We start from the raw sequence: 27,214 nt of genomic DNA on the forward strand, positions 1-27,214 counted from the left end.
CTTTGGGGTGCCTGGGTGGCTTAGTCGGTTAAGAGTCCAACTTCGGCTCAGGTCATGATCTCACTGCTTGTGAGTTCAAGCCCCATGTCGGCCTCTGTACTGACAGCTCAGAGCCTGGAGCCTGCTTTGGATTTTGTGTGTCTGTCTCTCTCTGTCCCTCTCCCACTAGCACTCTGTCTCTCCCTTTCTCAAAAATAAACATTAAAAAAATAATAATAAAAATAAACTTTAAAAGGGGCGCCTGGGTGGCTCAGTCGGTTGAGTGTCCTCTTGATTTCAGCTCAGGTCATGATCCCAGGATCATGAGATAGAGCCCAGTGTCAGGCTCTGCACTGGGTGTGGAACCTGCTTAAGATTCTGTCTCCCTCTGCCCCTCACCTGATGCGCTCGCTCTCTCTCTCTCTCTCTCTCTCTCTCAAAAATATATATATACAATTTTAAAAATTCAAAAAATAATAAACTTTAAATACAGAGGAGGGGTGCCTGGGTGGCTCAGTCAGTTAAGTGTATCCAATTCTTGATTTTGGCTCAGGTCACAATCTCATGGTTTGTGGGATTGAGCCCCATGCACTGACAGCTCAGAGCCTGCTTGAGATTCTCTCTCTCCCTCTTTCTCTGCCCCCCCTCTATGTGCATATGTGCGTGCTCTCTCTCAAAATGAATAAACTTAAAAAAAATACAGAGGAAAACCTCCGAGAACACTTTGAAACCTGCTTTGTCCCCTGTGATCTCACTGAAGGCTGCCCGGCCTGCACTAAGAACAATTAGATGTTGTCACATGAAACATCTTTTGGTGGCATTACTGGTGGAGACAGTAAGCTAGAGCGGTAGTAGCTGCTCTGCCCCCTAGGGTCCAGCATTGTTTCAGATCAGAGAAGAATAGGATGCTCAAGAGCTGATCCAAACGATTCAGGTTTTATTTTTCCTGTTTGTGGATGAGGATCCATTAAGGTGCCCTTTTCTGATCCTGTTACGGGAAATTTTAAGAAATTGAATTAGTTTGGCTGTGCATTGAAGGGTAGTCATATCAGAAGTTGAATGGCTGTTGAATGGGTATATATGTACTATCCATGCTTACATCAAAGTATAGGTTACTGTTTTTGTTTTCAACCCATGTTGCACAAGCCAGGGAGTCAATTTCAGACCCTCCCTGAGGAAGAACCGAGTAGCCTCCCTGCTGAATGTTTTTCAGGCTCCCACTACAGTTAGGTCCACAGCTTCTTTATTATCCATTGGGCTTGAGTTTGATCTTGCTTATATTACAGCAGGTATTAGAACCATCACTGTCAACATGCATAGCAACATTTGCATATACTTTACATATAGAGAGGTTTCTTTCACATCTCACTTGATCAGCCAACATCTGTATGGCAGGAGTAGGACAGAACAGTTATATACTAAATTTATAGCTAAACCATCTGAACCCACTCAAGCATCTCATCTGGTGGGGAGGGAAGGGGGAGAAAGGAAAGAATAGACTTGTATCAACTCTTGGTGTACTTGCCTCTGTTAATTTTAGAGTAAATTACATTAGACATTTTCTTTCAGCCCATAGGGCTGGGTTCTGGGGATCCTCTGGAATAGTCTGATTTGTGAGCAGGTGTTGGCAACATGAACTGCTTCAGCGTTCTTTCAGTTCTTTTATGAAAAAGTCAAAGCTGGATGTTGGTTTTTATCCTGAGATCTCTTAACAAGGAGAAGGCCCCGCCTAGGCATTCTGGGGAAATTAAGGAAGGGATGTGTCAGGTGCAGGGGCAAGTGTTTGGGTTTCTCTTTGATTCATCTTCTGAAGAGCTCAGCACACTGTCCACATCAGTTTTTTGGGGGGGTGGGGGGGGCGGTAGGAACAGGTACTGCCAGTCTTATAGAAACTGGAGTTCAACTGAGACTGTGTGATCATGCATGCCTTTAAATCCCAGTGCTAGCATTTAGTGGGTGTGAATATACTGAACACCTCCTTAGTACCTGGCTCCTTTAACTCCAGCTTGGAGAAAGCCTAGATAGGATACCCCACTGTTCTAAATTCACTAAGAAGATATGGCCCAATCTAATTAGAATTTTAAAGTAGGTTTCTCTAATACCTTGGACCTTTCTCATTCAACACCTTTGGATAAACATGTCCATTAGCATGGAAACACATCATTTTTAAAATGGAAATTATTTTCATGTTTTGTGTTAGTGGGGAGTTCCCTGTGGAGATAGCCATGTATGAATAAATGCTCTGTGGTTGCTATTCTGTGTCATGGCCAGGAAAGCGAATGAGGTGATGTGCTCAATCCAGCCTTCTGTAACCTGGCCACTTTTTCACATCCCCAAGATGTTAAAGCAGAGTATATATACGACAATGGATTTTATATCCTGCCCGGTTTGGGAACCACTGGCCAATGATCAGATTTTATTTTTTTTTAGTGTAGCTTGTGGTTAAAAAAGCATGAGTCCAGGATTGAGACTACCCAGGACATATCCCTGTATACTTCCTAGAAGTATCCCTTCTTTCTAAACCTCAGTATTTTTATCTGTAAAAAATAGGATGTATGTTATCTTCTTATGGTTGTTTGCAGATTAATTTGTATATATATAAAGTACTTTTAACAATGCTTGGCATGTAGAAAGCCTTTAATAAACGTTGGCTTAAAAAGATACACGTTAGCCAGTTCTAAAGAGCTACAGACGGTGTTATAATTATACCTACTCTGTTTGCTGTAGACTCTTTAACACTGCTCAAGGCTAGAATACTGATAAACCCCATGGTCAGGGTTTCACAGCATTTAAGATTCTACCACCAGGGCTCGAATGCCATAGCCTCTGCTGTCCATGTAGCTGTGCTGCCTTTAGGCTGGGTGGCCTGCCCCCTCCTTTGTTGGGTAAAAATAGCCTGACTGCTCAGTGAAGCAACAGCCATGTTATTTTTGTCCTTGGAGGCAGAAAGTAGAGTCTAGACGCACTGGGCAACCCTGTGCTGCCAGCCATCATCAGAACCAAAATACATGTGATGTTTGTGCATAGTGTCTACTGGCTTTCAGGCCCCAACTGCCTTCCCCCATGTCTTGATTTTTCCAGTCTCAATCTCATTTTCTTATTTTCAGTATAGATGATTTCTTAAATGGAAAGTGATTTAAATTTCCTACCTGTGAAGACTTTTCCAAAAACTAAAGTTCTAAGTCAAAAAATTGCTTTTGACATAGTTGTGGTTAGGAAAATCTGGACATGGTACCTAGGCCTAGTTTTGTTATAGAGATCAAAATAACCATTCCTTCATTCATTGTAAGATCTCCCCATGTCTTAAACTTTCAGTACCTTCCATCCTTCTGTGGAACCATGTTTTTTTTTTTTCTCCTGTGTGTGTGTGTGTGTGTGTGTGTGTGTGTGTGTGTGTGTTTAAGAGGGTTATCTGTGATTTCTCAGAAGTGAAACTAGTGGTTACTACCCCTTTTCCAGGGCCAGCCTCTTGCTTCACCCATGGGTCACAAGATTACCATTAGCTAGGACTTTTCTTTACCAGTTTGTTCATACCTCAGGAGCTAAAACTCAAATCAAGAGGAAATTATTTTAATAAGTGAGCCACAGGGATTAGAGTAGCAAGAAATGATGGGGGAAAGTAATCCAGTGTAGGAAATACCAAAAGATTGGTGATATTTCGCAACTGCTAGATTGACATTTAACCAGGGTTTTTCCCCTTTTCTCTGTAAACTGTGTATTTGCTGAGGTTTAGAAAAAATTCTACATATTTGATCATGTTTTCCATGTCTCATAATACCAGTGGCTTGGAGTGTTTGCTCCAATTTCTATATTCCACTAAACAAGTGTGAGATTTCTTTTAATTCAAGAGCTGTAGTGTGCAACATGTTACTTTGCTCTTTAGTGACCTCTACTATCACCCAGTCGTTAATAATCCAAGTAATAAGTGATTAGAATGGATGCCTGTGTTTTTAGGTTGTTTTTTCTTTTAATGAATAGATTCATTGAATGGAATTAACTGTGCCCTTCCAGAACATTGGATCTGTGTTCCCATTCAGATTGTTTCTAATTTCCCTATCCCGCAACATCAATAATGGCATAATATAAATTTTAGGATCTCTGCCATTTTAAAAACCATCTTAACCATGGTCTCTCTTTCCTTTTTTTTTTTTTTTTTTAACATAGGACATGGATTTGATTGACATACTTTGGAGGCAAGATATAGATCTCGGGGTAAGTCGAGAGGTATTTGACTTCAGTCAACGACGGAAGGAACATGAGCTGGAAAAACAGAAAAAACTTGAAAAGGAAAGACAAGAACAACTCCAAAAGGAGCAAGAGAAAGCCTTCTTTGCTCAGTTACAACTAGATGAAGAGACAGGTGAATTCCTCCCAATTCAGCCTGCCCAACACATCCCATCAGAAACCAGTGGATCTGCCAACTACTCCCAGGTATAGAATTCTCAGTTCTTGGGAAGGTGTGTGGCAGGGTTTAAGGAACCGATACTGACCGGTGAGTTTAAAATATCTGCATTGGAGTTCCAGATTTGCCTTTTTACTGTCTTCATGACCATATCAAGTCAACTTCCCAGCCCCAGCTTCCTGAGGAGTTCAAAACCTGACTTTCCTCACAGAGTCGTCGTAAGGATTGAGAGGACATAAATTACATGAAAGTGCTTTGGAAGCTATGGAAACGTCCTGTAAGGATCGAGCGAGCAGCAGCAGTAGTCATAGTAGAAACTGTAGTACAAGAATACTAGCGTTTTATTTCCAGATGGGCAGTTGAAGCTCAGAGATTCAGTAACTTGCCCGGAGCACACCAGAAATCAGGGAAGCCAAGATTTGAACCCAGATGGTCTGGTCTGTTTGATTCTGTGTGCTATACTACACTAAACTGATTTCAGGAGAAGAGAAACGTTTGAGTAACCAAACGTTGTAATCATTGTAGGACACTGAACAATATTTCTCTTCTTCTATGTCTTTCCTTTTTATCCAGGTTGCCCACATTCCCAAACCAGATGCTCTGTACTTCGATGACTGCATGCAGCTTTTGGCAGAGACATTCCCATTTGTAGATGACAATGAGGTACAACATTTGGTTAACAGCAAAACTCCCCAACTATATCTCATACATCCTATGAGTGTGCCTTCATTAAAGAAGTATTTTAGGGGGAAATTTTGTCAAAGAAATCTTAGCCTAAAAAAAATTTTAAAAAAAAAAAAAAAAAAAAAAAAAAGGTCCCTACACCATGCAAGACCAAATCCTCTTATCCTTGCATAGCCAGAAGCATGGATCTGCATAACCATGAAAACAGGTAACTCATTTGATACATACAGGTACTTAGAAATAAATTTGGGTGAGTAAAAAGCAAGCTGGGTAACAAACCAAGACTTGCTCAGTTAACAATTCGTTTGTGTTTGAAGCACTATACTAGCTATTATACTGGGAGATGCAAATTAAATCCAAAAGCGTATCACTTTCCTTGAAATTTACCTTCAAATGCATAGGCTAAAACAAGCCAGTAAATGAATAAATGTGGAGTTATTTTGTCGGGGGGGGGGGGGGAAGATTTGTTTCATTATATAGAAATAGGGGCCACAGAACTGTTGGCTAATTCCAGTTTAAAGTGTTGTGATGGTGCCCCGGCATGTGCTTCTTTCTCCACTGTTGCTGGCAGACTCACACAGATAAATGCTTTGTCAATTTTAGGTTTCTTCAGCTGCATTTCAGTCACTTGTTCCTGATATTCCCAGCCAAATCGAGAACCCCGTCTTCATTGCTCCTAATCAGGCTCAGTCACCTCAGACTCTTGTCACTCAGTCAGTCATTGCTGATTTAGACAATATGCAGCAGGACTTTGAGCAAGTTTGGGAGGAGCTACTGTCCATTCCAGAATTACAGGTAACTAAGATCTAATAACAGTAAGTGCCAAAAACACTTTCATATTCAGTGCCTTTAAATTATTTATTCCACTTACTCTTTATATGCCACCTACTTCTAGGAAGGATTGGAGGGTGCTTTTAAATTAGTCACGAGAGGGGCGCCTGGCTGGTTCAGTCAGAAGAGCATGTGACTCTTGACCTCAGGGTCGTGAGTTCAAGCCCCACATTGGATGTAGACATTACTTAAGTAAATGAAATTAGTCATGAGAGCTGCCCATGCTCACTTAAGTATGCTTTTGTTAATTAAATGGACTGGATGTCTTGAGGAAAGATGAAGTTGTAAACCTGAAGTCTGATCTAAGAACTGTGAAAATAATACATATGCTTAGACATAAATATCTGTTAGAAATAGGAATTATCTGAATTATAGAAGACCTTGGGAAGAATGAGGGTGGGGAGAGAGTTTACCATCAAATATAGATTATCAGCTATTAAAAACATTTGCATTCAGGGGCACCTGGCTGGCTCAGTCTGGAGCTGGAGTGTGTGACTCTTGACCTCAGGGTTTTGAGTCCAAGCCCCACATTGGGTGTAGAGATCACTTAAAAATAAAATCTTTCAAAATAAGTAAAAATATGTGCCATCAGATACAGATTATCAGCTATTAAAAATACTTAACTTGACTTACATTTGGTAAAAATTTCTTTTCTGTGCAGTGTCTTAATATTCAAAATGACAAGTTGGTTGAGACTAGCACGGTCCCAAGTCCAGAAACCAAAATGACAGAAATTGACAACAATTATCATTTCTACTCATCGATGCCCTCACTGGAAAAGGAAGTAGGTAACTGCAGTCCACATTTTCTCAGTGCTTTTGAGGATTCCTTCAGCAGCATCCTCTCCACAGAAGATTCCAGCCAGTTGACCGTGAACTCATTAAATTCAGATGCCACAATAAACACTGATTTTGGTGATGAATTTTATTCTGCTTTCATAGCAGAACCCAGTAGCAGCAATAGCATGCCCTCCTCGGCTACTTTAAGCCAGTCACTCTCTGAACTTCTTAATGGGCCCATTGATGTTTCTGATCTATCACTTTGTAAAGCCTTCAACCAAAACCACCCTGAAAGCACAGAATTCAATGACTCTGACTCTGGCATTTCGCTGAACACGAGTCCTGGCCTGGCATCACCAGAACACTCAGTGGAGTCTTCTGTCTATGGAGACACACCGCTTGGCTTCAGTGATTCTGAAATGGAAGAGATAGATAGTGCCCCTGGGAGTGTCAAACAGAATGGTCCTAAAACACAACCCGTACAGTCTTCTGGAGATACAGTCCGACCCCTGTCACCATCCCCAGGGCACAGTGCTCCAGTGCGTGATGCCCAGTGTGAAAACACGCCCAAGAAAGAATTGCCTGTAAGTCCCGGTCATCGAAAAACCCCATTCACAAAAGACAAACATTCAAGCCGCTTGGAGGCTCATCTCACAAGAGATGAGCTAAGGGCCAAAGCTCTCCACATCCCATTCCCTGTTGAAAAGATCATTAACCTCCCTGTTGATGACTTCAATGAGATGATGTCCAAGGAACAATTCAACGAAGCTCAACTGGCATTAATTCGAGATATACGCAGGCGGGGTAAGAATAAAGTGGCTGCTCAGAACTGCAGAAAAAGAAAACTGGAAAATATAGTGGAACTGGAACAAGATTTGGATCATTTGAAAGATGAAAAAGAAAAATTGCTCAGAGAAAAGGGCGAGAATGACAAAAGCCTGCATCTACTGAAAAAACAGCTTAGCACCCTGTATCTTGAAGTCTTCAGCATGTTACGTGATGAAGATGGAAAACCTTACTCTCCTAGTGAATACTCCCTGCAGCAAACAAGAGATGGCAATGTGTTCCTTGTGCCCAAGAGTAAGAAGCCAGATGTGAAGAAAAACTAGATTTGGAAGGATCTGACCTTTTCTGAGCTAGTGGGTTTTTTTTTTTTTTTTTTTGTACTGTTATACTAAAAGCTCCTACTGTGATGTGAAATGCAAAAACATACTTTATAAGTAATTCTATGCAAAATTATAGTAAAAACCTAGTATAGGAAATAATATAAACTTTAAAAAAGCATTAAAGTAAGTCATCAGTATGCTGAATCAGTAGTTTCACTTTAACTGCGAACTTAATTTCTTAGAACACCATTTGGGCTAGTTCCTGTATAAGTGTAAATACTACAAAAACTTATTTATACTGTTCTTATCTCATTTGTTACATTCATAGATTTATATGATACATCTGGCTAAAAGCAAATTGCAAAACTAACCACTATGTACTTTTTTATAAATACTGTATGAACAAAAAAAGGCATTTTTTTTATATTAAATTGTTTAGCTATGGCAAAAACCAATTTAGTTGAAAAGCTGGTACTAATAAAGGAGTATTATGACTGTTAAATTATCTTTGGAATTCATTTGCGTTTATTCACAGTATTTTCCATAACACACTTAACATATTTAGAAACATTCTTAACATTCAGAACATTTCCATTCATTATAAATATGAAAAGCATTTTATACTGAACTTCTGGTCCCAGAGACCTAAAGAAAGTATATCCAGATGTTTTATCTCTTCAATAAACACAGCTCAACCAAGGAAAATATGTGGACATGGAAACATTCAGTTTACTTACATCAATACATGTATGCCTACCATGTACTAGGTATTTTTTGAAGAACAGGACATGAAAATCCCAGTACTCCCGGAACTGAAGGAAGACAGCAAACCCACACACACCGGGATTGGGAAGACCAGTAGAAAGGAAACACTGCAATTTAAACTAGGGTTGCAGGGACTCCTGGGTGGCTCAGTTAAGCGTCCAACTCTTGATTTCAGCTCGGCTCATGATGTTGCAGTTCAGGAGTTCAAGCCCCTCTTCGGGCTCTGCGCTGACAGTGCAGAGCCTGCTTGGGATTCTCTCTCTCTGCCCCTCCCTCTCAAAATAAGTTAAAAAAAAAAAAAATAGGGTTGCAAACAGTAAAAGCCTATTGAGATGGCAAGGTTTGAAGGTGACCCATTCTATTAACTAAAGAGTATAACAGCCATGATACAGGATGTTCAAAGGCTCTGAACTCTAGAAACAAGGACTATACGGCTGACCAGCATTCACTTTCAAATGTCCCCTCTGTAAAGAGAGCTTCCTTATATTCTTGCTTTCTCATCTTATATTCTAATAGACTTTTGACTGCTGCTCAAAAAAAGTATACAGCTGAAAATGGAGGGAGAAACAAAGCAGGTAGAAGTGGAATACGGCATAGAACCTTGTTACACCTTCATGAGGACTTTGGCTTTTCCCTAGGAAAGTGGGGAACCATAGGTGTTAAGGAGTAACATCTGATTTTTAAGTTTCCTTAGCCTGTGTATTGAAGATAGTCTAGAAGGTTAAGGTGGGAGCAGGAAGACCACTGGGAAAGTTCTGAAATAGATGGGATAGTGTTTTGGTCTAGGGTGGGGATAGTAGGAACAGTGAGAAGGCACTGGATTCTGCAGGTTTCAAAGGTAGAACTAAAAGAACTTTCTGATAGATGTTGGGTGAAGATGGGAGTCAAGGACTTGTAGTATCTTTAAGAACTGAGGGGCATCTGGGTGGCTCAGTCAAGCATCTCTTGATTTTTGGCTCAGGTCATGATTTCATGGCTCACGAGTTCAAGCCCACTGTCGCACTCTCCTGGCAGTATGGAACTTGCTTGGTCCCTCTCCTCTGTCCACTCATGCTCTCAAAAGCAAGCTTAAAAAAAAAAAAGTGGGGTAATGGGAGATTCATCTTGAGGATTAAAACACATTTAGAATAAGTACTACAATGCAGAGGCCCACAGGCCCTAGAGGCGCTGGGCTTTCTGCTGCCATTTTGCTAAATGACCTCCAATAACTGAAGACACTCAGGCTCATTTCCTCATCTGTAGAGGAAGTATTGAGTTACTATGCAAAAAGTGTTGTGCCTAGCTCACTAAGCACTCAACAAGCATATTTTCTATTTTCCTTAGCCTTGTATTGGGATGCCTTTTAGTTGCTAGTGAAAGAAACTAAAGTGAAATTAGCCAGTAAGAAAACCTGGCCTGAATGACAAAGCTCAGCTTGGGGTTGAACACGACTTCAGAGACTAGTGAATGTAGCAGGCATTCAGATTCTGCTGCTGGCCTCTCTGGCACAGTCAAGAATGTCTTCTGTAACTGGTGGTGATGAGACATTTTTCCAACCTCAAGACAAAAGACTGAAGTGCTCCACCCTTAGGCATTATGGGGGTATGTGGCATGAATCCATTACCTGCAGCCCCACCTGAACACCTGGGATTGGCGCACCTACAAGGGGTGAGAAGCACTGCTGGGCAGACTGGAACAGACTTCTAGCCTGATAACAGTTGAGTTCACTGTGGTGACTCTTTTTTTTTTTTACAGGATCTGAAAAAATAACTTGTAAGTACAAAACATTCTCTCTAGTTCTCTGAAAACAATAAATAGGCATCTGAGTGACTCAGGTTAAGTGTCCAACTCCGGTCATGATCTCAGTTGTGATACACTCCTCCTGCCCAAGTCAGGCTCTGCTGAGTGGAGCCTGCTTTGGATTCTCTGCCCCTCCCCCACTCTCTTGCAATTTTTAAAAATACGGCATTGTGCAAAACTTAATGTTTAAATATAACAAAACCTACTTATGACAAAAAATAAAGCCAAGTTTTCATCTTTTGATCTAGACTTGAGTTAGAGCTTTATACTGTCCTCAGTTTAATTTTGGCTATCCAATTATTCAAACACTAAACTCAAGTTCCTAGTTTTAAAATGTGTACCTATGCAGGATACCTGGGTGGCTCAATTAAGCATCCAAATTTCAGCTTATATCATGATCTCAAGGTTTGTGGGTTCAGGCCCCACATCAGGGTGTTGCTGATAGGGAGCCTAAAACCTGCTTCAGATCCTCTAGCTCCCTCTTAGCCCCTCGCCCCGCTCCCACTCTCAAAACTGAACCTTAAACATTTTTTCAAAAAAAAAAAAGCGTATCTATGCCTTTTACATTGATTTATAGCAAGCATTCTTAGGAATCTTAACTGAACGGTACTGCATTTATTACGTAAAGAAACATTTTCTTGCTGAGATTTCTCAAGCCCATGTTTAGGGAAGGAGTGGCTACTCACATTAACTTACACTTATCCTACCCATACTTGTTTTTAAGCCTCAGAACATACACAAAGTAATTGCCATTCCTATTTTACAGATACTTCTCAGGAACAGGTTGTTTTCAGTTGCTTTTTATATTTTTTGAGAACTGGAAAAATTTCTTTAAAATAGAGTTTTGTTTTTTTGTTAAGGTTTAGAGGCAGAAACAGCGATGAGTGGGAAAGGGGCATAGAGAGGGAGGAGGGAGACTGAATCCCAAGCACGCTCTGCACTGTCAGGATGGACCCTGATGCAGGGCTCGAACTCACGAAATTGAGTCATGACCGGAGCCAAAACCAAGAGTTGGACACTTAACCGACTGAGCCACCCAAGGCACCACACCCCAAGAGAACTGAGAAATATTTAAAGGCCACAAAAACCGTGTGGAGAGAAAAACTTGTAAGACATTGGCATAATTAACTTTATTGTAACCCGTTAAAATATTAAGTATTCTTCAGGATAGTAAGAAAGCACCCATAATTACCCCAAATATCTTTAGAGACCGTGGACCAGATGCTAGCTTAAGTTCTTTAAACCCAGCATCAGATTCAACCTCCAGACTCAATGAGAAAGAGGGTGGGTATCATCTCCGCTTTACACAAGTTATTAGGTAAAAACAGCTCCTAATCTGGATAGAATTTGAGTTTTCATGGAGAAAGTTACTTCTTTTCACTAACAGTTAATGAATTTAGTATTTCCTTCAACACTACAGACGACAATCCACAATACCATTAACAGTAAACTGTCAGTTAAACATTATCAGGTTACTGTTATTTCTAAATGCCATTCATACATAACTTCAAAGTCAGAAGTCAGACCCTCCTAAGCCTCATTTGATACTTAAAGCATGTATTAAATAAAACTTTGATTACTATTTTCAATGTAATGTTTAACTCTACATAATGTATATGAAACCAAGATTCCTAGGGTCTGTGTTGACATCAAACTGCCAATGGGTAGCATGCATAAAAAAACCCCAAGTAACTTTCCCAAGCTCACAAAACAGCTTAAGTTCTGTATTTAAATATTGTACTGACTTAAACTTGATATAAACAAAAATCTAATTGCATTATTCTAATACCTATTAAAGAGGAGACAAAAGATTAAATCCAAATAGACCACCTATCAGAGTTCTTTTCAATAAGTACCTATAGTTTACTCAACATTTCTATCAACAATGTATGGACTAACAGTGTATTTTAAAGTGAAAATTACCTGTATTTTAACTTCCAAACTAGTTAACATTTGATAGAATTCATCTTTTGTCATTATAGGCCCTTTTAACATATTATGGCTATATACATGGATACGGTAAAACCTAACCATTTCCTATTTCCAAGTATTTTAAAGCTGCCAATACCGTTGTATTTAACACTTACCAATAAATCTTAGAAGTTGAGTATCCTGGGCAAATTCCTATTTCCTAGCTTTCAGCATAGTACCCACTTAACCTCTAGAATGCAGTTCAATGCACCCTTGCCATTACCAGTCTTTATATAAAGTGTTCTACTGGAATTATAAGGTACTTACTGCTGCAGAGTAAGACCACTGCACATACCACGAAACCAGTGTTGAAACCAAACCCAAGCAAAATGCGTTGCAATCCTAACAGCTAGAATTCCTTACATGGCTACAACTCCTATTCAACATGTTCTTAATAGCTACTAATGCTAAGAATCCAAATATTTGTGCTACAAAGTTTCCCTAAAAGTCACAATTCTTAAAACTCTACCCAACAAAGTTCTTGCTTTAACAGAGGACTATTACCACCTTTATTTGGATAAAAATGCAGTATTTCAGTCTGGCTGAATTTCGTTTTCTCCCAGTCCACCCTCACACCACAGAATACTCAACCAATCCACTGAAACCCAATTCATCCAACAGCTGAAACCCCTTCCTCTTTCCTATCTTTTCAGTCATTTAAGTATCCTTAAATGCGTTTTTTAAGTTCAGATTCCTCACTTACCACCCAAGCATCTCATACACTGGTATTCAAGACTTAAATCCTTAAGCAACAGGCTTTCAGTTCATTTTCTGTCCCCATTTCCAGTGTCATGTATGTTTCCCACTGAATAGAATCCATAACCTTGAACTGCTATGTAAAGGCTCATTTCAAGTTTCCCATTATTTTATTATTAATAAAGTATGTAATATTCACCTAGAGTGTTTAAATCACACAAACACTGGAAAGCAACAAAACAACACACACATTTCTAAAAATATTTTAATGAAAAAGTTATCTTTCTGTAAACATTTCATTAATACTACAAATGAAACATTTGAATCCATTACAGACCACCTCTTAAGTCTTAAAAATCAGGATAAAACATTGAAATTTAAAAGTAATCTTGAGTATTATATAGGCTAACAATCCTTTCATTACCCCTGCCATTAACTTGCTTATTCAACTATTTGTGACATTCAATTATTGGAACTCCGATACTGTCCCTTAATTAGAAATGTTTCAAGTTGTGACATACCAGAACTCTTAAAACCAAGCCTATTCCAACCATTCAGTTCCTTAACAAATGATCTTTAGTACCAAATTTTCTTTTTTAGAACTTGAGTGTCTATCAGGCATTTTTTTTTTTTAATGTAGTGTGGGAAGCAATAACCTATAAGTTGGTTTGACAGAATCTGTTAAAAAGCCTGGCTCAACCATTTTCCCCCTTCTAGAACTTCCTTATTTGGCTTACTGGTGCTATGACTAAAGAGCACATTTTTCAGAAATGACAGTGGAACTACATTTAAATAAAATCATTTTATTTCAGAAGAAAGGAGATGGACTATAAAGAATATTACCTATCTTGGTTAATTTGCTTCACGCTAAAAGAAAATTTATCATTAAAAGACTATTATCTTCTTCAACTTCATTTTTATGATGATGTGTGGAAATTTAGTCCTGATTTAGTTGGAGAAAACAGAGCCAACCATTTTCTGAGAATAAACTAAAACCACACCTATGTATTAACTTTGTAATTTAGAAACTGTTTTAAAAGCCTGTCCCCCAAGTTTTTTTCAAAGTACATAAACATCAAATCTCATTTTCTGAAGTTAAGTCCAACATGAGGCTTGAACTCACCCATGACCCCATGATCAAGAGTTGCATGCCATACAAACTGAGCCAGCCAAGCACCCCTCAAATTCTCAAATTTTTAATAAGCCCTTTGGGACAGTGATAATAGCCCTTATGAATGATCAGCAACTGATTTAAATAGTAATTAATATTTTAATTACTCTTTGGGAAATCTTTTAAGGGAGTATTAACATAATTAGGTCCCCCACTACTTCTGGTTAACTGATTAAAACACAAAAGAACCAAAATGTATCCTATTAGTTCAAGTAATTCCCTGGATTTATATGCAAGAGAACTTTATGAGGCCACTTGAATGAAGACCATTCTTCTATCACCTGACAATTTTGAAAGTTCATTCTAAGGTGTTTTTCATGGAATAAGGATTAGCAGCTTAATGCTTCTGTTCCAAGTGTCATGCTTATTACAAAAACTTCACAAAATTTAAGGTTACTCATCAAAAACCAACTTTACCCTAAACACACCAACAATGAATTGTATATATGGGGCCACATCTGACTCAAGATAAATATTCATGGCTGTTGCAGGGCCTGAAACTGTTTAAAATGTGTTGGATGTGGTTCTAAAATGTTGGATCTGGTTCTGAAATAAAGTATTCAGCTGAGTAATTTTGCCAATGTACCTAATAGTTTCAAAATATGTCATATAAGTTTGTAGGGAAACAAATGGTGTCATGAGCTTTTACTGTGAGCTACAAACCTTACCCAGCCAGAAACCTTCGTATATAAGATGGTAGGAAAGACATTCCTCATTTAGGCAAGTAGGGTTCTCATTCAACCTGCAAATCAAAAAGATTACTCTTACCTTGCTTTACAAAAAATTACTCTTTAATTAGTGAAAAAATTCAAATTCAAGCCTTACCTAATGCTTATTGCCCTTCCTTGCAGGTCTAAATGCTAGACCTAGTGACTGTGGCAACTATCTCTCATTGTGATGTTCCAAAAGGCGAAGAGCTCCTTCCTGCTAGACTTTCTTCGATATTTCAGTTGTAATAAGCAGATTTAACTAGCTTTTGGAAAGTTGCTCACTATCACCATAGTATCTTATGCCTTCACTTCTCTGTAGTTGAAGCTCTTGCTGCTGCCTTGTCATTCTTTATTTATGCTGACTTGTCCATACTCAAAAGGCTGCTGAAGTCCTGTCTTAGTGAGTCTCCTTTGATCCACACTGTGCTTAAAATGCACATCTTAGGTCCTTTAAAGCTGGTTAAATCGCTCTCCTCATGGCTTACTTTTCCACACTGTTCACAAGAACTAAGCTAATACAACTTATAAACAGGTCACATACACAGATTTCACCTGCTTATAGGTTGCAAACATCAACTTACTGAAAATATTTTCACTATTAAACTAGTTCCAGAACACAGAAAGTTTGTTAACAGTACAATTAACCTCATATGCCATTAAAGGATACTGTCAAGGTTGTGTCAAACATTTTCACAAACATAGAAACAGGAAATGTCAATCTCCCCCATTCCTTCAACCTTTATTATATGAATAAAAGAACTTGAGACAATTTAGCTCAATTTTAATAAAATGTTTCCCAAGCATTACTTTGACCAGGTACCCAGGTTTAAATTATGAACATTGACAGTGTCCATTTATATAACCACATTTGAAGTTGTTAAAGACTTAACCATTTTCTAATATTAGCCTATTTTCTACGCTGCTTATTCACATATGTCCGTTAACAAATGGAATGTTGTCTGTTACATTTATTGGTTTGTGAGTGTTTTCTGGAAAACTGCAGTATCTGTGAAGACCGATTTCCATGCTGGCATTGCATGCATCCAAATATTAATAATGCACAGAGGCACAGAATTAGAGCAACAAGAGAGCATATTCAAACACTAGCACGCCCCATTCCCCTTTTTATTGCTTGTTTTGCTTAGTACTTCTGAAAACAAAAATAATCTCGAATTCAACGTTCAACTGCCAAAGAAAGAGTAAACAGCAGAGCACATACTCAGGGCTCGAATGAAATTGTAAGCACTAGCTGGCGCACAACAGTAGACATTGGTTTTTATATTTACGACCTTATCTAAAACTCTTCTCAACCAGGGTCTTCCAAACCAAACTGTTAACTCATACCAACATGATTTATATGTTCAAACATACATATGGAATAACAGTGTGTTCTTCTGGATTTTTAAGTGAGCAAAAACTCACACTATTCAAATTTGAATTTGGGTCTCTGGGAAGTGAGAAGCTTGTACTAAGCAACTATGCTACACTTCTACTGTAGGAAGTCATTTGGGATGATTTTATCTAGACTGTCCTTGGTTTTATCCAGCAGAATACAGAGGGTACACACAGGAAAGCATGCCAGCCAGTTAAGGGTTCAACAATGCATGATTTTTATTCTCTTGCTTCTGAAAGCTTGTATCAAAAAAATAGATATATATTAAACCAAGGAAAATAACTGAAGACTTATGGGCCTCTTGTGCTTTAAAAAGGGAAAGGAAGAGTAGCCACTAATTTGCTCAGATACAGCAGGCTTAGTGGTCCTGTTATTTTGAAAAGTTTTTAAGAATGGTTTTTAAGGAAAAGGGAAAACATCCACTACCCCTTTCCAGAATTTAAACAGAGGGCAGTAGACATTCTTTACACCCAAATAAAACTATGGCAGTTCACATGTGACCATGGTGAATGTAGAATGGAGATGTTCTAAACACAGCTAGGACTCTCAGCAAAGCTAACACACTAAAATCATATGATTACATTTTGAAATAAAATGCACAAAAACCAAATAGGAATTTTGAGATTTTTCATTTGAAGGTAAATCTTAATGCTATTAAATTCACAAATATGCTAATTTAAATACCCAATTCTATTTATCTAAAACACACATTGCAAACATACAAATATCTATTCTCTCCACATGTCAGAGCCCATTCATTTCATGGTTTGGAAATGCGGAGAATAGATTCCCCTTAAACTGCAAGTCAGCAGGTGTTTCTTTACAGTTAACTTTAGCAAAATTCATACAAAATAGTAATTAACAATGATCTTCTTTACTTGTTAACTCACAAGGAAACACCTTCAAAACTGCATTTTGTTAAAGTTTCTGTACTAAAATGTAGAAAAACTGAACTACACAAATATTGAAAAGTTAAAAATTCCTTAATTTTTTATTCCTGGTACCACTACCACAATTTACAGGGCAATATACCTGATGTAATGAAAAGAAAAAGAAAAAGACAAAGCTACAACAGATAAAAGACCTCAGGAATGTACATCTAATTGACACTACATTGCATTAATCAATAGCTGCACTTTTTGCAAACTGTGGCTATGACAGTCCTGAACAAGAAGGGTTTCCTGTTTAAGCTGCAGTAACTTTTCTGACTATGGATCATCGTTCCTTCTGTGGCAGATTTTTACAGTTCCTCTAATGCATTTGGGACGACTGTCTCAAAGTAACCTGCAGCTTTCCTGACAACTCCTCGCTCTCTCTCCTGCTAAGAACTGTAGCCTGTTGAATAATACAGGATAAAAAAATTATTACACTCAGTGAACAGTTCCACATATTCTTTATCATCATGATAAAAATTTAAAGATACCTACCCTTTTCTTCTGAAAATTTTTAGAACCTTCTGCTACCATATCCACCACTTCCACCACCAGATCCATAACCACCTAGAAATACACAAGTTGTTTTGTTTTAAAAATCTGTGTATGTTTTTAAATTAAGTCTATGGAAAACTTAACCACAAAAATAAAAACAGTACTTACCACCATAGGGACTGCCCGAGCTTCTTCCACCAAAACTGCCCCCCTTCATGGGTCCATAATTTGATTGCTGTTGTCCACTATAATTTCCAAAATCATTATAGTTCCCACCACCACCATAGTTACCTGAAATCACAAAAATTTTGTTTGTGGTTGACCTATACAATTATTTTCCTCTTTTAACATATGTACCCATTCTTGTGACAGCACACTTGGGAACACTTAAAATGCAACCCATTTGCAGTTTATAGAGCTACCAACTCTACCAACAGAGGCCCACTAGCAGACCTCAGGCATAAGTAGGAGAGGAGGAATCAGAGTGAAGATGGTCCAGAAGAGCTCCTATGTCCGCCTCAGATGTTATGCCCCAGTTCATTTTCTTGCCTTCATACTACTAACACCATCAGAAATGTGCTTGATTCACTCTAATTCTAATGTAGTACAACTTTTATATCAATGACAAAGAACATACTCTAAATGAGCTACTCAAAAAAGAAGGGTGGCTCAATCAGGTAAGTGTCTGACTCTTGATCTCAGCTCAGGCCATGATCTTATGGTCCTGAGACAGAGCCCCACATGGGGTTCTACGCTTTCAGCATGGAGATTCTCTCCCTTGCTCTCTGCCACTCCCCCACTCTCTAAAGTTAAAAAAAAAAAAAAAAAATCTTCAAGGGGCACCTAGCTGGCCCAGTGGGTAGAGTATGCAACCCTTGATCTTGGGGTTTTGAGTCCAAGCCCCACACTGGGCACAGAGCTTACTTAAAAATTAAGTAATTTAAAATGACAAAAACTTAAAAACCTTCTGTTGTTGACACATTAACATCCCAACAAAACTCAATGTATTCGTAACAAAGCTCTTCATCTACAGTATCATGGAATAATGATGAAACTGGATTATCTGAAATGTACCTGACATCAAAATTCAAAATACTCCTGTCACCTAAACCCCAGATGACAACTGATTTTTCAACGTGTCTGCATTTAATTTGAAGTTCCCATTTGTCCAATTTTAAAGTGCCTAGAATTAAGTTAATTCTGGCAACAATTACTAAAAATATGTCCATTTTGATTACATAACAGTTGAACACATTTTACCAATTTGCTAAGTAGCCAGCAAAAAAATTAGGTTTCATCACCCATCATTTGAGTATTTTCTAATATTATGATTTGACTAAATGCTACATTTTAACATTTTTTAAAACATCTGTAACGACCTATAAATGATATGGAATATTTAAAACAAGTAAAAGCTTACCACCTCCAAAATTTCCTCCTTCATTGTAACCATCATATCCTCCACCACCGCCACCATATCCACCTCCTTGGTTTCCATATCCTGGTCCACCTCCACCATAGCCTCCTCTGCTACTATAACCAGGACCACCACCATAGTTGCCACCTAAAAAAAAAAAAAAAAAAAAGTCACAAAAACCCCACAAATATAGAGTCAAATTATTGAACTATATTTGTATCACCACCAACCAACTGAAAAATAAACCAATGACTTAACACTCTAAAGGCTGGTAATACCTCATTAACACAGCATCAGAAACCTGGGCTACTGAGAATTAAGATGAAAGCTTAAATATCTTTTCATACTAAAAAAAAATTGTTCTACTTTTTTGAAGTTAAAGTTCACTGAAGAAAATAGTGAACAGTATCCACTGACACAGTCTGGCTCCACTGCTAGTACAATAAACATTATTATCCTGGTCTTTCATGTCATTAGTTAAAAAAAAAATCACACTTTGTAATAAGCCATGGAAGTTTTCACTAAAATCCACAATATAAACAAATGCTTAACTACCAATAAAGTACATAAAGTCAAAACATCAAACAGTTAAAAACTTACCATCACCTCCAAATCCATTATATCCACCATCACCTCCTCCATAACTACCTCTGCTGCCACCACCTCCACCACCATAGCCTCCTGAGGAAAAGGTTATGAATTTAAAATAAATACTCAACTTAGCAATGAATTTTAGATAAACACATTACAAGATAACTATCTTACCTCTTCCACCAAAGTTTCCACCGCGGCCAAAGTTACCACCACCTCCAAAGTTTCCTCCACGACCCATAAAGTTGCCAGATCCACCTCCACGACCTTTAACACGGGCAAGGAAGATCTTTAAAAACCTTACAAACACCACTCACTTCTATTGTGTATATATACATTGTTCTACTCACCTCTTTGCGATCCAGCAGACTGCATTTCTTGTTTAGAAAGGGCCTTTTTCACTTCACAATTATGCCCATTAATAGTGTGGTATTTCTGAACTAAATTTTTTTTTAATCAAACAAACAAACAGAAGTTATTTGATGTTTGGAAAAGCACATATAAATGATAGCCTTTTAAAAACTCATTAAAATATCATCAAGAAGGTAGTGACTGAATGGGAATGAGGGAGTGTTCTGGAACAATAAATAAGGTTTATTTCTTGATCCGGATGCTGGTTACACAGGTGTAGTCATTTATGAAAACTGAACCATATGCTTTATATGCTATGAAACACAATACAAAATGATAAGCAGTCTGGCAAATCTAGCATAGCACAAAGGAACCTTTTCTGTTTTCTCATTCAAGCTCCAATAAATTCCTACTTACCAACAATTTTATCAACTGTATCATGATCATCAAAAGTTACAAAAGCAAATCCTCTCTTTTTTCCACTCTGCCTGTCCTCCATAACTTCTATGGTTTCAATCTTGCCATATTTTTCAAAGTAGTCTCTCAAATTATATTCTTCTGTATCTTCTTTAATACCACCGACAAAAATTTTCTTCACAGTTAGATGGGCACCAGGCTTTACAGAATCCTACGTATAAAAAATACATGTCAAAAACCAAATTCGAATTCTTCAACAATTCTGCACATTATGCAGCATAATATCAAAATACCTCTCTAGAAACAGCTCTCTTTGGTTCCACTACACGCCCATCAACCTTGTGTGGTCGAGCACACATTGCTGCATCCACCTCCTCCACACAAGAGTAAGTCACAAAACCAAAACCCCTGGAACGTTTTGTTTGGGGGTCTCTCATCACCTATAAAACAGAAGTTTTAAAGTACTGAAATACATCTGTACAGGTCCCACACCCCTTAACAACCTTTTTTTGCTCTTTTAGTTAACTTACCACACAATCTGTAAGTGTGCCCCATTTTTCAAAATGTTCTCTTAAACTATCATCTGTAGTTTCAAAGCTCAAACCACCAATAAACAGTTTTCTCAACTGCTCTGGTTCCTTTGGATCATGGCCCTGAGAAAACAAATACATGTTAATTATTTCTTTGAGCGGATGAATTGCTAAGGTGCACAAAGCTTTAATCTGCTACAAATGATAAACTCACATCAAATTCCTGTACCATTAACACTTTGTCCAATTAAAAATTGGAGTAAGATCACGCATCAACTGATTAAAGGTACCAACACCAAAAAATTCTGTAGCCAGTCTTTCAAATGCCAACATCACTTCAACTACATTGAAGTCCAAGAAAACTTCAGAATCAAAAGTCCCTTAACTTTAGACTTCAACTAAAAGTATCTGGGGACAGAGTTTAGAAGTTGCTACTGGCAAACTATTCTTTAAGAAACCAATGTGTTGTAGAAGCAGTATTCCATCCATGCCATTTATTTTCATGTCTTCCCTCCTCAGTCTACGTTTCAAGCATTTAATTTTAAACCACAAAACCGTGAAGAAAAACTTAAAGGTTCTTAGTGGTAAACTTTTAAAAATTCATCAATTTCAAGAAAATCAAGATGTTAAAACAGGTATTCCTCAATACCAGGCTAAACCAGCATTCTTCCTCCAAAAATTACAAAAAGAAACCCCCATTTATCTTGATCGCTTTCTATAACCAATCTGTATTTGCACTTGTATCACATGGCAAAAATTTCAAAAACATAGGATCACAAAAAGGACAAGTTACATTAAATATAGTATGTAATGTTCGACAAGAATGGAGCACAACAAAACAAAACGAGATTTAAAAAAATTAAGATGTGATATGGACTGAATTGTTTTGCAATTTAACTGGTTCCTTAATAAAGTTACATGAACTGCCATTTAATGCATGCATTAAAATTAATTCATCCAAAGTCCTTAAATAAAGGGGCTCACATTTACATTCTAATGTCTTCGTGTGTCTTCCAAAGTAGAGATGTTAAGGCATTTAATATGAAAAGACTGTCACATGCTAGAAAAAAATGTTAAATGATTAATAGCCTAAAGCACCATTCACGTAATCTTTTCAAATCTTGGTTAACAGCATTTAATCGACAAAACACAAAGATGACCAAAAAAAAACTTAAAACCGCATAAAATTATCTCAAACACAGGAAAAATTCAACTGTGGTTGCAGTCCTCAACAACAAAAATCAAAGAAACCATTACAGCCAACCCACAAGGCGCGAAAATACGTATAATTCTAAGTACTTTAGCAAGAATAGTAAATCAGGAAGTATTCTAAAGCAGCAAACTTTTTAAAAATTTCATTATTGTCAACTGGGTGCTGCGAAGAAAAAAACAGGAGAATTAAATTCTCGTCGCCTTAAAAAGATCTGAAAGGACGAGAAACGCGCGGGCAGAACTTCAGCGAAAGCACTAGGCCCCAAGACCCAAGAACGTTTGTGGCATTTTCTGCCGGGCCGCCTCCTCCCGCTTCCTTCCAATCCCGCGCTCTTTCCCGGCGGCGGAGCGAGGCGGCGGCCATTGCGGCCCAATGCGCCATTTCGTAACGCGGCAGCGGATCAATGTCAATGTGGCCGCCGCCCGGCTGCTCGCTCGCCCGGATGTGACTGCTCGTCCCCTCCCCTCCCCCACCGCCTCCTCCCAACCGCTCCCGCCGAGGCCCGCCATGCCGCCCTCGGCCTTGGATCCGAGGCCGCGCGGCCTGCCGGCCAGCTCCTCTCCCGAGATCTCCCCAGCCACGCAACGCCTCCGAGGGGCCACCTGTGCAGCCGAAGGAGAAGGCAAGGCGAGCGAAGGGCCCCCAGAAGGCCTCCGAGGCCCGCTCCCCTCCCCCTCCCACCGCCCGTCTCAACGCAGAGCGCGGGACGGTCGACACGGTCCACCCGGCCTCCCCGCTCCCACCGAGCTAGGCCCCCCACGCCGGCCACTACCCGTCAACCCCCCGCTCTCCCCCTAATACCTCCTCCCCCCGGCGGCGGCGGCGACGGCCGGAGTCGGGCTGGGGGCGACCGGGCGGCGGTTTTACCTCCATTTTGAGACCGGACTCGCCTCTTCCAACTCGAGTTCAATATGGGACCGAGAGGAAGAGGCGGGGCTAGTCATCACGTGACGCGCTTTCCGCGCGCCACCGGCCTGTGGGGGAGGGGCAAGTTCGGAAGGGGGCGTGGGCAACTAGGCGCGAAGAGGGAATGGACGAGCGGGTTGGCGGGCGGGGAGCGGGGGCGGGCCGGTCCGCGGGAGCGCGCGCGCCTCGCCAACTTCCAGTGCGGTGCCGCCTTTTCCGACGTTCGCGCCGGGGCTCAGGCGAGGACGTCAGCTGGGACTCAGCCAATAGCGAGCGCCCACGTCGGGAGAATGCCTCGTGACCGCGCGTCACCGGAGAAAAGGCTTTTCTCTTTCTTCTCGCGCTTTTTTCCCCTCCCCCACGTAGGCTTCTCGGTTTGCTCATACGAATTCATTTCATTCCCGTGCCTGAATAAAACCGCACCTTTCTCACCTGTGCTTTAAGGTTGCAAGAAAGCCCTGTGGGCCCCTCGGCATCTCGCACGTTTCCACATGCCAGAGCAGATTCTGTGACTGCGATGCCCACTGTGAGGTATCCCTGCGACCCCGACATGTGTGATTCATAGGCACCTTGGAAAGGCCTCAAAACGCGGCTGACCTAGTGAAATTTCACCCTTAATGAGCTGAGGCAGGACTGGTCGAGGTCAGTTCATTAGGTACTCACTGAACTTAAATCTATCGCCACAGATTTCTAACTTCTGGTTAACGTGGAAAGCTGAAACAGCTGTTCTCGTGGACGTAATTTCAGGAATGATTTACAAGATTTCTAAAAGGGTGGTCAGTTAGGCTTCTTTTACGCGAGTGATCTTTATCTTAATGTTTCCAACTCGATTTTGAAGTATAACGAACGAGACAGATAGAAAACCGATCTAATAATCCTTTATGTAGTGAAGTGATTTTAAATCATTCGACCTTACTGAGCTCTAGTTTTAGTTTTTTAAATGAAAAATGGAGGTGAGTCTCCAACACCTATGGGAGCTGTAAATTAATAATCTACCGATCCGTGTCTAAACGAAGGTACTGATAAAAGTGGCCACAATTGGCAAGTCTCCTACCCTGCTAAGAAATGCCCGGTATTTTAATGTAACGATCCGTAAAGCAGCAGCCAGCCACTTTAGAATTGAGCAAGCGCTCCTTTGGAAAGATTAGAAATCTAATCAAATACATAAATCGCTTGAAAAACAGTTTGTGTTAAATAGGGAATGGTGGGCTTGGAGTTTGGAAAAGGGAGCACAAAGAGTCTTATAAGAGTTTGTTGATGTTTATCTAGCGCTGCCAAGTGGAACAGGTGTTTTATTTAGGAGGCATGAACAAAAAGTACTCTGTTCTGAGGCAGAACCCAGTCACCAGGCCTTAATGTAACTTGGATGAAATAACCCTCCAAAGTAGCCTCTTCCTATTATGACTCCACATCACAAGCAAACCATTATGTATTTTTATCAGGTACTCTTTTTTTTTTTTTTTTCAATGTTTTTATTTATTTTTGGGACAGAGAGAGACAGAGCATGAACGGGGGAGGGGCAGAGAGAGAGAGGGAGACACAGAATCGGAAACAGGCTCCAGGCTCCGAGCCATCAGCCCAGAGCCTGACGCGGGGCTCGAACTCACGGACCGCGAGATCGTGACCTGGCTGAAGTCGGACGCTTAACCGACTGCGCCACCCAGGCGCCCCTATCAGGTACTCTTGATAGCCAACAAAAGTAGTTAAGACATTCAGAAAATATATATCCTTAGTGTCTGGTTAATACATCAGGCTTTGTGAGTTTGATTATTGTGAAATAGTCATGAATAACTTGGACAATTCTGAGTACTTAGAAAAACACAGGGGCGTCTGGGTGGCTCAGTCAGTTAAGGGGCCAACTTCGGCTCAGGTCATGATCTCCAAGGTCTGTGAGTTCGAGCCCCGCGTGGGGCTCTGTGCTGACAGCTCAGAGCCTGGAGCCTGTTTCCGATTCTGTGTCTCCCTCTCTCTGACCCTCCCCTGTTCATGCTCTGTCTCTCCCTGTCTCAAAAATAAATAAAACGTTAAAAAAAAAATTAAAAAAAAGAAAAACACAAAGTTAAAGACTTCTTCACTTAGGAAGGTAGTGTCTACACCAAGATACCTAAGAGCCACTGCAAAGGTCATCAAGAAGACTGATCACTTGGGGCGCCTGGCCTGCTCAGTGGGTACAGCATGTGATTATTGATCTCAGGGTCACGAGTTCAAGCCCCACATTGGGCATTGAGCTTACTTAGGAAAAAAACAAAAAAAAAAACTGATCACTTGGCTTTACCATAGGGCATGTTTGTCTAGGTGTTTGCTAACCAAGTTACTTCTAATTAGTAATGATAATCATAATTTGCTATTATTCTTTTTTTAATTGTATTAAATTCTTATATTCATATGAGAAATTATGGGGGATGGGGTATTAAGTACTTCCATCCAAGAATATATGTCAGTACATTCATTCACGTCTTTTGTCCTTGAGTAAATATGGATTCCTCTCTTTGGATTTATCCAGGTTTGCTGTTAAGTGATTTTTCGACATTAGCTATTTGTTATGCTTGTGTCTAAGTTTACCCTCCAGCCCTGGAGCCACATAGTATCTCATACAAATATCCATGCTGGAGTACTTGACCCTGTTGGATACAGACTTAAACCTTGGCCACTGTACACTGTAGCCCTGGCACTCTTTGAAATGTGAGAAAGAGAGAAAGAAACTATATGGTGTGGGAAGCAGGGGACAAGGTCCTAGGGTAAGATGAGATGGCAGACACACTTTATAAAGAAATTATATCAGGGATTCTCAACATCTTTCATATCATAACACATACAGAAAAGGATAATTTTTGCACAGCAAACTAGTAACATAAAAGAAGAGATTTGGAGGCATCTAACTGATGGTAAAAAAAAAAAAAGTCATAGCATTATCTTTATATAATTATAAAATAAGTAATAATGCATTAGAGAATATATTAAAAATTAAATTAGAATAAATCTTTCAAATAAAAATTTTCCACATTTTTTAATGATCAACTTGATCATTAAAGATCATCCTGTGAATACATTTTGACATTAGGTTTTATGGTCAAAGTGGCTTTATGCAGTTTCTGATCCAGACTTCTTAATAATAAACTTCTCATATTCCAAATAGTAATTATCAGTGAGGGACTCTGATCACATAAGTGGGTGATAGAATGTTTAAAACCATTTTATACAACCATTCAAAATTTACAATTATAATTATATGCAAAGAATAACAACCCTTTTACTGACAAATGTCATATTGCAATTTCATAAGATAATGAAAATGGATTTGGAACCCAATAGTATATTTTTATATCAGGATTTCCATATTGAAACTCTAGCTTTCAGAACATGCATGCATTGTCAACAGCTAGCCTGGGCACCAGAAAAAGAGTACATTGTTACAAAGGGATAGAAATAACCACTATATGTTAAGACAGATATGAAGGGCATTGCCTGGAGTTGAGCCCACTAGAAACCCCACTCTGTCCTCTTTCACCCTCTAACAGACCACCCCTGAGGCTGTGTGTTGTGACCCTTGGATATCTGGATCACAAATATGAGCACTGGCTCCAAAATCTCCAGTCACTGATGGGCAGTGAGGTCCTTTGCATATGGATGCCCAAGTGATAGGCATCTCCTTGGCCATGCACATCCGACAGAACTGTAAGTGCTGGTTGTTGTCCACTGTGCTTGCTGCTGCTTTAGGATACACCCCAGACTGCTTTGCACAGGCTGCCCTAAAGAGACCTAAACAAGGCTGCTCACAGCCAGAAGTACTGGCCCAGAGGACTCTGGCTCTCCCTGGCCCTTCTTAATTGCCCAGTTGCAGGAGAAGTCAGTTTCTTAACCCACATCCAGGACACCAGCAGGCCAAAGTGCAGTAGTTGGGAAGCCCTACCTAGATTGCATGCCTCATTTTGTGAATGAGAAAACTATTATGCAGATCAAGGAATTGATTTTTTCCAAGATTAACAGGAAATGATGACAAAGTCAGAACAGAAAGAGAATGGAAATTGAATGAAAATATTTTGGACATGTAATTCTGAGAAAGGAGGAAGTGTAACATACTATAAGCTTTATCATC

General features: G+C 39.5%; 2 protein-coding genes and 1 long non-coding RNA gene across 9 annotated transcripts in view; 2 read left to right on the forward strand and 1 right to left on the reverse strand.

The window, feature by feature from the left end:
- The window catches only part of NFE2L2 (NFE2 like bZIP transcription factor 2), a 149,131-nt gene extending 141,276 nt beyond the window's left edge, over window positions 1-7,855 (forward strand). For all 4 annotated transcript variants that reach the window (XM_049615962.1, XM_049615963.1, XM_049615964.1 and 1 more), the window contains 4 exons: window positions 4,144-4,410; window positions 4,955-5,044; window positions 5,669-5,860; window positions 6,558-7,855. In XM_049615962.1, the coding sequence (XP_049471919.1) occupies window positions 4,144-4,410; window positions 4,955-5,044; window positions 5,669-5,860; window positions 6,558-7,784 (1,776 nt within the window). In that variant the 3' untranslated portion in view covers window positions 7,785-7,855. The remainder of the gene's footprint in view (window positions 1-4,143; window positions 4,411-4,954; window positions 5,045-5,668; window positions 5,861-6,557) is intronic.
- Window positions 7,856-13,239: 5,384 nt separating this feature from the next.
- HNRNPA3 (heterogeneous nuclear ribonucleoprotein A3) lies at window positions 13,240-23,143 on the reverse strand. Of its 4 annotated transcripts, none has more exons than XM_049615988.1 (11): window positions 23,014-23,143; window positions 21,000-21,122; window positions 20,763-20,909; window positions 20,470-20,680; window positions 20,052-20,141; window positions 19,876-19,968; window positions 19,711-19,791; window positions 19,114-19,257; window positions 17,862-17,984; window positions 17,694-17,765; window positions 13,240-14,905 (listed from the first exon to the last, which is right to left on the reverse strand). In XM_049615988.1, exons 1-10 carry the CDS (start codon window positions 23,083-23,085, stop codon window positions 17,713-17,715), a joined length of 1,137 nt encoding a protein of 378 aa, XP_049471945.1. In that variant the 5' UTR covers window positions 23,086-23,143; the 3' UTR covers window positions 13,240-14,905; window positions 17,694-17,712. The 4 variants fall into 4 exon arrangements, with proteins under 4 accessions (XP_049471945.1, XP_049471946.1, XP_049471944.1 ...); XM_049615989.1 differs by having other exon boundaries at window positions 13,240-17,601; window positions 19,117-19,257; window positions 23,014-23,142; XM_049615987.1 differs by having other exon boundaries at window positions 13,240-17,601; window positions 23,014-23,142.
- Window positions 23,144-23,326: 183 nt separating this feature from the next.
- LOC125911815 (uncharacterized) overlaps window positions 23,327-27,214 on the forward strand; it is a 41,787-nt gene continuing 37,899 nt past the window's right edge. The window contains exon 1 of the long non-coding RNA XR_007454468.1: window positions 23,327-23,760. This is a non-coding gene — a long non-coding RNA (uncharacterized LOC125911815). The remainder of the gene's footprint in view (window positions 23,761-27,214) is intronic.

Source organism: Panthera uncia (assembly GCF_023721935.1).
Source record: "Panthera uncia isolate 11264 chromosome C1 unlocalized genomic scaffold, Puncia_PCG_1.0 HiC_scaffold_3, whole genome shotgun sequence".
NCBI classification, from domain to species: domain Eukaryota; kingdom Metazoa; phylum Chordata; class Mammalia; order Carnivora; family Felidae; genus Panthera; species Panthera uncia.